The sequence below is a fragment of the Pollicipes pollicipes genome, unplaced genomic scaffold, assembly GCF_011947565.3.
Source record: "Pollicipes pollicipes isolate AB1234 unplaced genomic scaffold, Ppol_2.1 Scaffold_6052;HRSCAF=7182_pilon_pilon_pilon, whole genome shotgun sequence".
NCBI lineage: Eukaryota > Metazoa > Arthropoda > Thecostraca > Pollicipedomorpha > Pollicipedidae > Pollicipes > Pollicipes pollicipes.
Window position 1 is genome coordinate 27,026,143 of NW_023596805.1, and position 15,490 is coordinate 27,041,632.

General features: G+C 51.7%; 1 protein-coding gene across 1 annotated transcript in view; it reads left to right on the forward strand.

Annotated features, from left to right (window-relative positions):
* The first annotated feature begins 15,204 nt into the window (after nt 1–15,204).
* LOC119104495 (methyl farnesoate epoxidase) overlaps nt 15,205–15,490 on the forward strand; it is a 32,421-nt gene continuing 32,135 nt past the window's right edge. The window contains exon 1 of the mRNA XM_037228205.1: nt 15,205–15,329. Coding sequence (XP_037084100.1) covers nt 15,245–15,329 — 85 coding nt within the window. The 5' untranslated portion in view covers nt 15,205–15,244. The remainder of the gene's footprint in view (nt 15,330–15,490) is intronic.

Sequence of the window (15,490 nt, forward strand, 5' to 3'; positions counted from 1 at the left end):
CGGCCCACCCGTGGCCGAGTTCGACGATTCGCTGAACGACGGCAGCAAGCAGAGTGGGCGGCCATGCAATCTGCCAGGCATATTGCACCTGTCTGTTTACACGAGAAAACTTCTCGGAGGACAGGTGCAAGGCCAACAGAGCTGGGTAGTGGGTAGGTAGGAGACGCTCCATGACAACATTATTATGGCAATCGGTTGTACGGCTGTCTACTCATACGTAATCTTGGTTCGGGTGGAGGCCTGCACGCGAACAATTGTATATATATATATATATATATATATATATATATATATATATCCCAATATCAGCAACATGGTTATTGGCTCGAGTTGCAAAATTATTAATCATTCATATACGTCGGATCTCTAGGCTTCCCAAGCTTAAGTCTCATGACCCCGTGACCTTGCACAACCCACAATGTCTCCCGTCTTCCATTCGTCATGCTCATAATGCTGCATCCTTGCCCAATGTGTGTCTGGCCGCGCCGGTACTCCACAGCAGTGAGGGGCCGGGGAGGTCGCGATTTGGCTGTCCCGACTGCCAGCCCCACCCTGAGTACGTACCCCCCCCCCCCCCCGTCGGCCCACATCCGCGTCGTATACGGCGACACCCTCCCAGCTGATCCACCGCCAGTTCCACCACAAGTGTCCTGATATTATGACAAGCGATGGAGAAAAAATGCGCTGCCACCTCATTTCGTTGGACTACGCTGAGCTGGAATGCTGTTATGTTGCTAATCCGTATGCTTTAGTCTCAGTTTAACCCCTTGATGAGTTGTCCGGCAGCATGTCTTAAGCCCATGAGGAGCTCCATTCCGTGTTCAATTGTATATGAGGGAGTGTATCACGTACTGAGCATATCTCGGCAATATCCAGTTCGACCAGAGCAGCGTTGACAAGACTACATCTTCGGGTATTTTTGCCAGGTCATTCCGCATGGAATCTCCCAACAACCAGCTATTCGCCCGCCATGTTTCATTCATTTTTCGTTTATCCTTTTACCTGATACACGCATTAAACGCAAGTTTCTCGACTTTCAAAGACTGCAGTTTGTACTTACACACAGCAATGACGTCTGGACAAAGTTCAACATCCAGCACGCCTCAAAGCATTCATGGAATCCATCTAGTGGTCAGTCGGCCTTTTCCACAACGCCTGTTCCAATCCGCTTCCACCCGACCCAGGCATGAACAATGGCCAACGATGACCGAAGCTAACGTATAACAACGGAGTCCTCTTTGCACTCACTTCGTACGAGAATAAATTGGCATTCAGCCGACAACAATGCACTTTTAATAACGTTCCTAACCTGCACTCCACAGCCTCAGTTACCCCCTCGACAATTTGTTCTACAGTATGTGGATTTGTTAATCCATGAGGACTTCTTTTCCGTACCTAGACAGCATGCAAAAAGCACCGCTCATGTTCACCTTATACGGCTCGCACTCGGCCGCGGGTTCATTGGGGCGTGGGGTTAAGTGTTACCGCCATATACGGACGCTGCTGTACCGCGCCAGCGAGGTGCACTGTGTCCTACAACGACGCGTTCACGGTGGTCAGTGAACACAAGCTGCGAAGTACGCCGGCGCTGCCCCCGACTGCGTCAAAACATCCAGCGCGGTATCCGACCAAGCCGGAAGGAGCGCCCGTCAATGGGATCTTGATGGCCGGCAATCGGATGGGAGACGTGAGCTTACAGCAACCGCCGCCTGCTTGAGCGGGACATGCCAGTGACCCGTGAAAGTAGGAAGCCGCGCATCGAACGCTGTCATCGGGTGACTCAAACGGCGCCAGACGGCGAGCCGGCACGGACGCTGCAGTATGGAGTGCGGCCACAGCCCCCGCTCGCGGCGAATAAGCTCCAAGTGGAGAACTCTGTCGGAGGCAATGTTGTCGGGCCGATTTTCAGCTGGACAGAAGCTGTGCCATCGCTGCGTCTCACGTGTCCTTGGATTTGCATTGCCGATAATTCATAGATTCCGTCCGTTGCATTAGTGACAGGTCCAGCCAACCCTTGGATGCATTTCAGCGCACGCTACCTTTCATGACGGTGCCTTATTCGCTGAATTCTCGATGGCAGAGCCTGCCAAGCAAAAACACACGACTATTGATAAATGTATTCGAGGAGCCATTGACCTTTATGGAAAGACTGGTATAGCATGGCCAGCGACAGCGATATAATAATGCTAGACACAAGTATGGGGTTGTGATATGATTTGTGAGACCAGCTTCAGAACCTGACCTGAATGTCGTGAAAGAACATGCGTTAGTTGAAGCTTGGCCACATGCAAGCAAACCCTGCCTTCATGATGTTTCTTCCTGGAAGCACACCACACACTTCAGTACGGCGGCCGTCCCCGTCGTTTGGTATATCTGGGGTTCTGATGACGTTGATGATGATGACGATGATGGTGAGCTAGCCTACGTGGCGTTACAACAGATGCAAGTTTGGAACCCACTTACATTTTCCCTGCGCAGTGTAGAAAGTAAAAGCAAACAGGCAAATAGCATTGTATGCATCAACCATTCGACCATTCTTGACCATTCCTGGCACCTCGGGTCATTCGACATCGAGTTCACGTCGTTTTTAATGTGTTGAGAGATCCCCAGTGTAATGAATAACACTTGCCCCTTTTATGCATCATTACCTCACATTCATTGACCTTTTATTAGCATCGTTACTGGGTAGGTGGGTCTGGGATTTATAAGCCAATCATGGTAATGAATGGCACTTATGGAGGTGCTGACAGCTAATATATTTTGCGCACACAATGTCAAGAGTATCTAAGACCAAGGGAAAACCTGACCAATACTATCTTGTGTGACCTTGCTCTGTCCCCAGAAATGATTAGCGACTTATTCTGAAATCAACAGAAAAAAATCATTGACAGAACTGCGGGAGCGCAAACCGGGATCGTTTGCGGAGGCCTGAAATGCCGACCAAATGACAGCTATGGGATCAATGGTGATACGGCTGTTTTACGGTGAAATACTACACGCAAAATAAATATAGCTTCCATTCGGTTTAAAATCACATAAGTTATACAGTGCATTACCGGGGAACATTAACCCAATTATAACTCCAATCCCCTGGTTTTCCTCCGAGGAAAAAGGCTAATACTTCTGTCTTAGCAAATGATGTAGCATTACATCGCTGAAAACGCACAGCGCTGCCTCACCCGTTCTTTATTTATGCTCCCGCAGGTCGGGTGCGAAATCGGCAGAGACGCGGCACCCCGTACCCCGTACCCCGTACCTCGTCGCAGCCGGTCATGGGCATGGCCTGAATACCAGTGCTGTGAAGGCAATCTCCCACACACGTGTACTTTAAATGCATTTCCTGGAGCGGGTGAAGATCCCTGAGATCTCCTTGACGCGTCTCCCTCCACAAGGCAGCAGCGCATGCACACGTGATGGGGTTTGGCAACACGCGCTCTCCGCACGCTTCCTGTGTGAACTCGGCGGCAGACACCGACACCCGTACTCACAGCGGCGGCGAGTCGACCCGGCCAGGGAGTGACGGCTGTGGCGCGCCCGCGCCGCGTCTGCCGCTGCACTGCTGCGTCACGACGGCCGCCGTCCCGCACACCTCACAGCTGCAGCCGGGCGGCCCACTGCGGCCGACAGCAGAAGACGGCGCGGCCGGCCGGCCGAGCAGAAGACTCGGCAGCAAAACCGGTCCGGCCACAGGGATTACAGGCGACTAGGCCAGACCGCTGACCATAACCAGACGCCAAACAACACCACTCACGTTGTTTGTGGCGGTCATTCTAAGCCAAAATTGGGCAATTAATAAAGGTGTCCTGTCCGCGTTCTTATTAGCAGTTTAAAACGGATGGCTAACGACGGTCTGCCGGTACATTCTGTTTGTTGCTTCAACACTTTCCAGTTGTTTCATCCTTCCGCTGGAAAAGCGATGAAGCTCAGTTGTGAATTATTGTGCTACGTGACTGGCCACTACATCCGGCATTGCACTACCATTTCCAGTCGCGTTTCTGGATACCAGACCAAGAAGAAATTATACCCTATTGCCTGCGAACCAAAGCTTACTACCCCAGCGTCGCCATCAGTCCCGGCAGGAGTTACCCCGAAATACTGTTGGAATGCTGAGACCGCGACCGCGCCCTAAGACATGGTGTTCGTGACCACGTCATTAGCGAGCAAGTGCTTTGCTTAGATGGCAAGATGCTTGCCATCCGTGAACGAGGCGACTTAAGAGGCTTTTTGCTTTCGTCTAGTTATTTCATGCAATCACCCGTCTACGGCCAGCCGTTTCCTACCCGAGTCTCCCGCAGCCTGCCTTCACAGTTCACACCCACGCCCGCGAGCTGGCTGATTTTCAACCGAACCCGTGCCTTTGAGGTGGGTGACATCTGTCGAGCCCACCCCCGAGAGCTGGCTGATATCCGCCGAACGCACGCCCGCGAGCTGGCTGATATTCAGCGAACCCATGCCCGCGCGTTGGCTGATATCTGCCGAACCCACGCACGCGAGCTGGCTGATATTCGTCGACTGCTGAGTGCCCGTCAACCCATCGCGAGACCGTCAACCGTACCTGTCCTGTCTCGCGACGCAAATGAACCCCCCGGGAGCCAGCCGCCAGCTGCGGCACCGGGGCCGCGCTCGCCGCCCTTGGCGGGCCCGGGCGGCCCAGCACCTCCGTAAAAGGAGGTGCCGCAGCCGGTGCGGCGCCCGCGCCGAGGCGGCCCGGCCGGACTCCGCGCCGCGGAATCTGACACTACCCGGCGACTGATGGATGGACGGCCGCCACCAGCCGCAGTCAGCTGGCTCGGGGGGTGAAGCGCGGCTCAAAACTTGCACCCGTCACTGGCATGGCTGCAGGAATGTACTCAGCTTGTTTTCCTTGTTGGCTTTCACTTTGAGGAGCGACTTCGACGTTGACTTTGCTTGTTTGGTGCTCATGTGTGAGAGACGCTTTCAGATTTACGAGTCGTTGAGTGCTACCTTTTCCCCGCAGCACCCACAAGCATAACCATTTGCAATGTCAAGAGACTACGGTGTGGTTTGCATCTCCAGGGTGGACCACCGAGGTGTTTTAACTGAAACGCCCGACTTACAGCCCGCCCCCGCCCCCGCGGCTGCTCCCTCCGTTAATCCTGACCATCCTCAGGTGCCGCCCCTCCCGGCAGCTCCTCCCTCCCCTGACCTTGACCCTCGGCCGCCAGCCTCGGTCCCAGCTGGCCGCCTGATGCGCCGTCCTCGCCGGGGCGCCCCTAACGTAGCGCACCAGCACGAGTGCGCGCGCAGCTGCAGCGGCGGGCGCGCTGCACCTGTCACAAATACACTGCATCACTCGCCGCACCGGAACAGCTGTGACTTTCCCGTCTATAGAGCACCGTCATGTGGTCTGGCGGACATTCACAGGCGCAAAAACTGCGCCCTTCGTGATCAGCCCAGGGGGCAGAGGCGGAGTGTCAGGCTCATGTAGCTTGGGAATATTTGTAAGTCTACCAAATGAGTCAAAACATGTTGAAAAAGGCTACTCACGCCCTGTTTTTACCGTACAAGGGTATTAAAGTTAGTGCGATGCTTCTGCAGCAGTAATGAATACCTGCCCAGACCAGACCATCGTCAGACCATTCAATCGACATCACAAGACCTAATCGTATTTTCTCCATTCCGAGGGGAATTAATGACGTCATTACTCAACGCCCCAACCGGCACAATCTGCCTGACCACCCGTCTGCCATGTCCGGAGGCGCGGGAACCGGTGCGGGGTGGTGACCTACCGACTGCTGATGCTTGTCTCCCCTGCTCACCGACGGAGAGGGGTGGGGCTGGTCGGCAAGCCTTCTGCGGCCGCCACCGGCGCTTTGTACCGGCGAGGCCGCGGCGTGACAGGGCGGGCAGCCGGCGCGGCTCAAGCACCGCCCCCCTGCCTGCTCGTCGGCTCCCTCAACACAGAGGTGGCGAAGCCAAAGCTGCTCCAGCTGCCTCATTGACTCCAACGCTTCATTACTGCATCATCATGGCACTGCAGGAGTCCTGACTCCACCAGTCCACCGCCAGCCAAATGCTTGGTGCACTCGGCTGCCATATCTGCTGCTGAGTCCTGAGTCCGTTTATCCAAGGCAAGCTGCATGCATCAGCAATGAGCAAGAGCGACGCAGCAGGGGGAGGAGGGGGGGGGGGACAGGTGGGAAAAAGCCTATTTTGCCCGCATTCCTCCCAACAACAACAACAAAAACGGAGAGATCACTGCACAAGATCTCTGCTTGGCTGCTGGTCGGAAGGCCTATTTTCGGGAGGCAGATGTGGCAGTCGAGCGGAGTTAGCCAGCAGAAGAGGTGGCAACCGAACAGATTCAGAGGCCTCCTGGGGTCCCACGTAAGCACAAGGGCGGCTCACGTGTATTACTTAAGTATACATCAAGGAGGCCTATTTAGCTGAGCTCGAGAGTACTTAACTGAGCTCAGAAGACCTTTTCCTGTACCAAGTGACTCGTTTTCTGGATTATGAGACTGCCTTTTATGATTAAGGTAGCCCGTGCTCTAGATCAGGGGGCGGTTTCTTTGCATAGGAGGCTTCTGGTTTGAACTAGGAGATCCTTGACGAACTAGGATGCCTCCGTTTTGAATTAGGAGGCCCCCGGTTTGTACGCGGAGACCCCGTTTTGAGCTAGGAGGCTACGGTTTTTAACTAGGAGCCCCCCCCCCCCCCCCCTGTGACGAGCTATGAATCTCTGTTGTGAATTTAATGGCCCCTTTATGCACATGGAGCTCTCTTTAGAAACTGTGAGGTCCTGTTAAGAAGTTGAGGCCTTCCTTATGAACGAGGGGGCAAGGAGTTTGAACTACGAGGTCCCGTTGTGAGCTAGAAGGCTCCCGTTATGGGCTAGGAGAACCCCCGTTAGTTGCAAAATATTTTAAAATTGTCGCTCTTGGTACTACCGAATAAAAAACACATTCTGTATCGGGGTGCACGCGAGACTAGCTGATTCATAAATGGTGGGGATGGGCTCATTGTGCACAAGCGTGGGAATTCATAGGTGCGGTGACTTTTCCCGATAGCTCTTTCCTTCTAAGACCAGCAGTGCTAAAATTGGCGAAATAAGGTGTTTCTACAGGTCAAGCGACAAGCCGAGACATTGCAGACGTTTTCTCTTGCCGCCTTGCACAGCGGGCGACAAGGGTCAGTTACCGACAAGCGCATTGGCTGAAGTGTGAGCCAGGGCGTAATCATGAACTATGTGATGCTCCATTTCCCAAAGCAAAAGTGTTCTTTGAACAGAGCCAATGTGGCATACACAATAGGGAAGATATGTGTGCATATTTCAAGGTTTCGTAGTATTTCTTACGCAAGCATTTTGGCAAAATAGTATGTTGCAACATTACAGAACTCACACTTTGGACGAGAAAAGTAAGCTAAATGTATTGGTTTAAAGGAGGTGAGTAGGGAGTCCCAAGAGATTTCTCCAGCAGTAGCGGCTATCTTAAATCGAAGTTGAGGGTAATCAGAACGATATATATATATATATATATATATATATATATATATATATATGTATATATATATATGTATTTAGAGAGAGAGAGAGAGGGATGTACATATATATATATATATATATATATATATATATATCAGAAGGAGATAAATGGTACTACCGACGAAGTCAGAAGCGTGTAATCTAACAATGATTGGAAAGTCCAAAAAGGTGGCATGTTCCATTTGAATGCATTTTGCTAACCCACGTCTTCCTCCCCGCAAGATCTGTTCGCTTCCATCTAAGCATATCAAGCTCGGAAACTCCCTGGCCTTAGTTGCAATGACATAAACATGGTTGCTGAATAGTCGGAGTCTGAACCAAAATGTAAAAATAAACTTACGGCACTGGCGCCAAGGCTGCTTATTGAGCGTTCTTTGATCAGCTAACCAGCCACCTCAACAGGAGTCCGCAAACCCTCCGGCGATGGGGCAAGTTTTTAAAGCTTTTTTTCCGTAGCGCTCATAAACCTAGCGATAGGCAAGAAGCGGTCAAAGAAATAATGACACAAGCTGGAACGTTCTCAAATAAGGTATGCTTAATGGCAGTGTTTGACCGGTTATTCTCCTAATGCGAATTGCTGCATATCTCAACATAAAGAAGCGTTCCATCGAATCGTCATGAAAGCATTTTATCTTAAGTATACGAGATACCCATAATAAGGTCTGGGCGGACACCTCCACATCTCATCGTATATATGTGCACCCAGTGTGCCCACCTGGTCAGGGGCGTGTGTAACAAATAGCCGCTTTCCCGAACAGAATGCTCTGTTTTGAAAAGAGCGAAGCACTTTCTTGGGTTTGAAGCCCCTCTGAGAGCTGAAAGGAATTTGTTCTACATCAAGAAACCCTTCTATGCATCAGGAAACCCTTTGTTCACACAGACAGCCCTGTTTGGAATAATACGGTATTTTCCTGAACGAAGAAGACCTTGTGTTAATCAGACGGTCCCATATGCTGGATGTTTAGCTGTCGACGTTCCTTTACGTAGATATCCATAAATACAATGATTTGAAAAGGTTGTGCGTGCCCCAGTGCCCACCCCTTGAATGTAACACTACCCAGGCGGCCGCCCCGTAAGGAGGACGCATTTTGTTCACGTGGCCCCATGAAAAAAATCATGCCCCCAACTCAAAATCAGTGGCGCCGCTGCTGGCTATGAGAGGGCTTGAGTGCCGCTGTTGGGGCCCTGTCCGTGGGCCGAACACACCCCATATAGGGGTCCCGATGCGTGCTAAATCCCGGTGGATGCACACTAGGGCGTGTCATCAGTAACAAAACCAGGTGAGACAAGGAAATTATTTGTCACAGGAGTCCAAAAGTACACAGCACAGCAAAACTCAAATTCGTGAGGCGCGAGTCGATAGAAATATCCCCTGAAGTCGACGCCCGGCGTTGCAGTCACCCCATGCTGGGCGGCTTCCGCCGCCGCAGGTAACACCAACCCGTGTGCGGCAAACGACACAAAATACCTTTGCGTATAGAAATAACGCTACCGAGCGCTCCTTAAGCCGTCGTACGAGAAGGTCCCGGTCTAAGGTCTGATATGCGGATCAGACATTACCCGATTGATTGCCACTTGGCGCAAACTTTATATGCTGTTAAGTATGAACTCGTACAAGTATGTTGGTTAGCATTGCTTTACACTTTCATTTCTCGAAGGCAACTCACGTGATGCAAACAAAACTATGCATAGCATATGACTCAGAATATATCGTTTGGAGTACAACTTAATGCATGCAGCAAGTTCTGTAACCTGTACCACGGACGTAGAGGGAGGGGGGAGAGGCGGCAGGGGACCCCATGTACATCTTGCTCCTTGCCGAGCCTGTGTATTCGATGCACCGACCCGAACAGAAACTGCTCACAGACTGGAATCCCAAAAGCGTGGCGGCAGAGATCGCACGGTAGCAGAACTACCGTGGCACCTGGGCTACACATACTGCCGAAGCTCCAGCTCCAGCCCCAGACGTCCTCGGCAGTGCGGCACTGGTCGCGCTTTAGTGTGAACCAGATAGGGCGGGATGGCCAGCGGTGCCTGCACTTTGTCCCGCAGCTCGCAGTCGCTGAGGTCTCGCAGTGGAGGCTGTGTGACTGGTCCGTGGCAGGGAATCAGTTCGGTGTACCTCACGGCCTCGAAGTTTACCACTGACATGACGAAGACCCTGGACTGAAGAAGACACTCGCTTTGCTGCTCACGAGCGGCGCGACGATCGGAAGCACCTGTTCGCGGACCATGAGGTTTTCATCCCACACCATGTCCAGCAGCAGCTGTTTCGGGCGGACCAAGCACCCACTACGCTAGAGGACTATGTGTGTTGCGGCAGATCGCGGAACACGGCAACGCCTCGGAGCAAGTTACGTGGGCCAAAGTCGCAGACGCTGTTTTGCCGGATGTCGGACCGTACCGGCACATTGTGGCCGACCATGCACTGGACGAGGTCCGCAAGAGCGCTGCTAGAGGTCTCGGTAAAGATGTGGACTAGGAGCACGCGAACGGGAGTGTCAACCATCTGGAAACAAAGCGAATATGTTAGAACGGTTCACTACGAACGGAGCATAAGATCATGCAAAATTGTTGTGCCCCTTTAGTGTTCGTAATGATGCCGATATCCAGGGTCCTTAAATGTGACGGAATGCATATAAACAAATCTGCTGGTAAGCATGAACCAGCCAGCAAATGATGCGACATAACATGGCACGAGACATGGTAATAAGTAAATGCTCAACAGCGAGCACACGTCATATCAATCGATACTTGATGAATTTTAAACACTCATCCTATAACTTGCAAGATAATTCGTCTTCATATTCACCTGACATGGCTCGATCGATGGCTCGATTCGTCGCTGGGGCGCCGTATTTCAGACAGGGCCGTTTTGAACGCCGGAGGCCAGAAGGTACAACAGCTGCTGGATGGTGCTCTTCTGCTGAATCAGGTCGACCGGCAGGTTTGGCACGGGCCCCGACCCAGGCTTGAACACCACAACGTCGCTCTCCTAGACCTCTCCGGCACAGGTCTTGCCGATGGGTGAAAAAAATTGTCCCGTGGCCGTGCCATCCAGGCTCAGCAGCAGATGCAGGAGGTTCACCTCGTTGCCGCGTAGCTGACAAATGAACCAGCGAACGGGTGACTCGGTGGCCAGCTCAAACAGCCGGAACACGTCGCCTATCGTTTGGTGTTGACGGCTGTGCCCTCGCAGCCGAGCACATTGATGTGTCCATCGCACTGCGGGATCACGGAGTGTAGCTCGTTGAACAAGTGCAGGGCGCGGCCGAACTCGGATGTAGAATGAGTCACTTGGCGGCTGCCTGGCTCAGTGATGACAACCACGTGTTTTTCGACGGCATTCGTCTGGCTCCGTGCGGCTCATGTAGCTCCTGCCTTCGCGGCCGTCGGAGTACAGGATGGTCAAACCTGACTTTTAGATGGCTTCGAAGTTTTAACGAGCTGTCTCCCTTTCTCGATCTGTCTCCTGTGCAGCAGATCTTAGGATCTACGATATTTGATTTCAAGTAGCCTGTCCGTCTCTGCTGTCTTGTTGAAAGGCGTTGATGATGGCAGCAGCGACCCGGTTCGAGCCACCGTGGGTGTCAACCGCCTGTGCGGTGGTAGTCAGATCGTTAACGTTATAATCCACAGTGGCAATGGTCTCAACCGGAATGAACAATCGGCGGCGTCGCCACCTTCACCATGTAGGGAACCGTGTAAGAATCCGTGCTCTCGGCTGACTCGCCAGCGCTAAGACCACTTGGTCCCGGAGCAGGTCTCGCGCAGCACTAGCAGCCAGCGCGGGTTTCAGCAGTCGGCGGAGAAGGCGACTCAGGTTCAGCAGCAGACACCGCCTGACTGGCGGCCGAGCCACACCTCTGGAGTTGTCTCGCCATCCTCCGCATCCTCGCGAACCTCTCTAGTCACAATCGTATCCCGGTCATGTGACCACCCCGGGTAAAGCTTCCGTTGCCTGCACTGGTCCTCCATGGCAACCCCGTCTTGTTACACTGTGCAGGCAACTGGGCATGGAAAGCTGCACTGAAGTTTGCACTTGCATATCGCGACATCAAGAAGCTTGTTGAATTTCGCGGTGGCGGCGTTGATGGATCACTCTCTTTCTTTCGTTCATTTCTTGCTTATAGCTCTGTTGGGATGATATCAATCTCTCTCGATCAGTTTTGTCACGTGTTTTGGATCGTGAACGGGATTGCTTCGTTGGTCCACAGTACCCTGATTTCTTGCCAACGCGGTTTGAAGGTGGTATTAGTAAGATTCCTCTTCGATTCGCTCAGCCACCTGTTGGAGCTCAAGGCTTTCCCGTAGTCGGCAGTTGGTGGTGGGACAGTGGAGCCGGGCTGGCCTATCACAAAATGTTTTGTGCGCGACCGTGTAGCCTTCGGCATGCTTATGCAAGTAATTGTTTGAAGAATGTTTCAGCACCAGGAACACTCACTAATAAATCCGTATCTCCCACGCAAAACCACGTAAATTGCAAATGAACATCGATAATGATGTGTTAGCAATACCAATTCTAACCTAACCCGGACTGCTAGAGCATTCTCATAACTGCACAGCTTTGGTTTTACATAAAAAAAATAATGTCCCCTTACTAAAAAGTCAGCTTTAAACGCTGTTTGCAATGCTTGCTGGTGTTCTCTCATGACATCTATGTCATACTTAATCCATCTAAGTACCACTAGTGTGAAAAGTGGCAGGCTTAAGGGCGTGTTGGAGGATAATCCCAGGGCATAGAATAGGTGCGCTAGTACCAATCAGGTTTAATAATCGGCCTCCTGACTGATACCCGACTTGCATCGCGGCTTCCACGCGAAGTGGCTGGCCTCTTCTCAGCTTCCACACGGGGTGGCGTGCCCTCTCAGCTTCCACGCGGGTGGCGTACCCCTTCTCAGCTGCTTTTTGTCAGTTGGCTCGAGTTGAGGCTGCAAATCCGCAGCGTGTTAGCTTGCGGTATAGAAGGCCTTTGCGCCCCTAGCATCAATGTCTGTTTTGATGTCATGATGACGCCCCTCTGCGACATGTTCAAACACGTCTCTCACCAGCTTCGACTTCCGTGGTGCTTGAAGATGCGCCAATGCCCATCCCAAGTGAGCGTTATCAGGCTTATTGTGTAATTATCTAATATCTTAGACCTGGTGCGTTTGCACTTCCCTCCCCCCCCCCGGAACTCGAAACAAGCCGTGCTGATATCTGTCACCGATCGCCTCATCGCACCTGTCCATGGAAAAGATCGCACTCTCCTTTGCGTATAATTTTAAATGTTGGACGTCATCTAGCTTGCGATCTTCGTCACAAAATTACAATATCCAATAAACTCTTCATGCTTTGCTCCATAGCGCTACGATAATATTCAACTATCAGTTTCACTGACAAGCTAGGCAAGTGACCGGCCTCCGCAACTTATTGTAATATATTTTGTTTGTTTTTTTGCCTGCACCTGCGCTTTATTATTTTTCGCTAACAATCGAATAGTCTTCACATGGAATGCTGATGTCAATAAGAGCTCCAACGACACCATGCCACCCATTAGAGGAAAGATGCCACCTATTTTAAATGTAATTATTCACATGAAGCCTGACCTGGCCTCTCTGTTTCCTTAAGGTAAACCCACGCATACCCAAATGATGACTTTCAGAACCCGGCAACTATGAGTACATGGTCGCTTCCCAGCTCCCCTTCCAGTATTCCCGTCGTTTTCTCGGAGAGTTCAGCTCGATCTAGAGCACTTCGCGGATTGCATCAATCCGCGGATTGGATCAATCCCGCGGATTGTGAATCAATGCACGGATTGTGAATCACATGCACGGATTGTGGATCAATCCACGAGTTGTGAATAACGTCGCGGATTGTGGATAAATCCACGGATTGTGGAGCAGCCTGCCAATTTAATCAACCCTGCTGATTGTGAATCAATTCCATAGATCGGAACAATCCACGGATTGGGGATCGAATTATGGATGAATCTACCGATTTAATCAATCTGCGGATTGTACATCAATCCATGGATCAGATCAGTCCACGGATTGTGCAGTAATCCACGGATTGTGGATCAATCCGGGGAACTGGCATGGCCATATCTGTCAACAACTACAATTAGGATTGCGGTTGGCCCTGTAGCCTCGTTAAACTTATACGGGACTCGAGGCAATTATGTTGTATGTTGGTATCGATCACTTGACTCATCAAGTACATTGGCATTGAATTGGATTCGATCAATTAGATTGGACACTACAACTGGACCACAAGTGGCTTAGGTATTGCTGACTGATGAACCTCACAGAACAATACAGACTCCCCGAATCCATTACATGAAACTTAACCCCTTCGGGCCGTGGCGACAAGAGACGTGTCAATGAGGCACATTTACGGCGGAAGCTGTCTTTGTAAATTATTTAAATAACTTTAAGTTTAAAATTTAGCAGTGTGAAATTTGCATACAAGTGTCTTAAGGTCGGCTGCCTGCAGGCAGCCTACGTCTCTATGAAATCAATCCCTGTGATGGCTCATGTACGATGACTTTTAGCTTCAGCTTGTTTTGCACGATTTCACTTCGTAACTGCAATTTTGCGAGGGATATCAGCAAATGCTTAGAATTTAATAGCGATTCCAGTGCTGCCTCAGCAAGATGGCAGGAGGGGGCTGGCTAGATGACGCTGAGTTGTGTGCAGGTCTGCTTCCCTTTTTTACAGCTGAAAATTGTGCCGTTATATGTCTTTTTGATAATCTTTGTCACTATCACTTGAACACCTGATTAACATTGTCATTTGTGATTCCAAATTTAACTAATACACTCGGTGACAGGCTTAAGCGCTCAGACTCGGACCAAACTCAACCTCAAAGAACTTCACTCAGAATCTGACTCATGAAAAATATGAGAAATGGGCTCAGAAACGGGCTCACAAAACGTGTCAAGGGTCAAGTCTGAACCGGGACAACAACCTATATTTTCGACACACGCTCAAACCCCGCCTCAGAGTCCGAGAAAGGGATCGCTGGGAATGGCTGACAAGCGGTGGCCACCAGACGTTGTATGCCAGTCGTGGATGGCAGCTGCCCTTGTGAGAACGATGCGCCCTGGAGGCTTTCGAGCGGACCCACGCGAACGAACAGCGTTCGACTGGGTTCGGCGGACCGGCCGTGGATTGGCAACCGGCCCTTGGCACTCTGACAAAGTGTGGCACTCTGATAGAGGCACGCTCGGCCTCAGAGCAAAGCTGAGCGCTGTCCTTTATTCCGACCTGCTGACGCTTCTGCTAACTGACTAAGACGTTTAAACCGGGCCGTAAGGTACCAGGAAAAGGAAAACTTACACACAATGCCCAGTGAATTCAGTTCGGCATAAGATCCTAGCTCTGAAGCCATTAAATTACAAACCTCCCGTGGCCAGCCCAATTATAATCTGGTGATGGAAATAGCACGAGATAGCCCACGTCCAAACTTATATGATGGAGCAGTATGAGATTAGCACCAGATCTGCAAAAAACCGCCAAAGCTATGGCGAGTTTCGCGCGCGTGGCGACGCCAGTGGTCGCCTGATAAATATTAATTCTCGGTCTGGCAGCACGCTCCCTGGCAGCGTCTACGGTCCAAGGTCGGCGGATTGTCCTGCGTGGGACCGGGGCCCCGGAGAGCGCGCCACGACATCATCCGAAGAGTCGTGAATCGCTGCGCACGCTGAGGGGGTCGTTGTCAGAGTGGGTTCCGGCGGCGCGGCCTGTGCTCGCGGCCATGTGGGCTCTCGCTATGTTCCTGCTGCTGGTGACGGCGTTCTTGTGGATTCGGAGGCCGCAGAGACCACCTAACTTCCCGCCGGGTACGTATTTAGGCCAACAGAGCTTGAGCGACCAAGAACGCGGCAACTGGAGGGGAGGAGGGAGGGGGGGGGGGGCAGTGGAAGCAGCTCACCCTCACCTCTGTACTTGAAAGATTGGGGGCGCCCCTCCCCCCCCCCCCAACTTGGAGGATCTTTGGGGA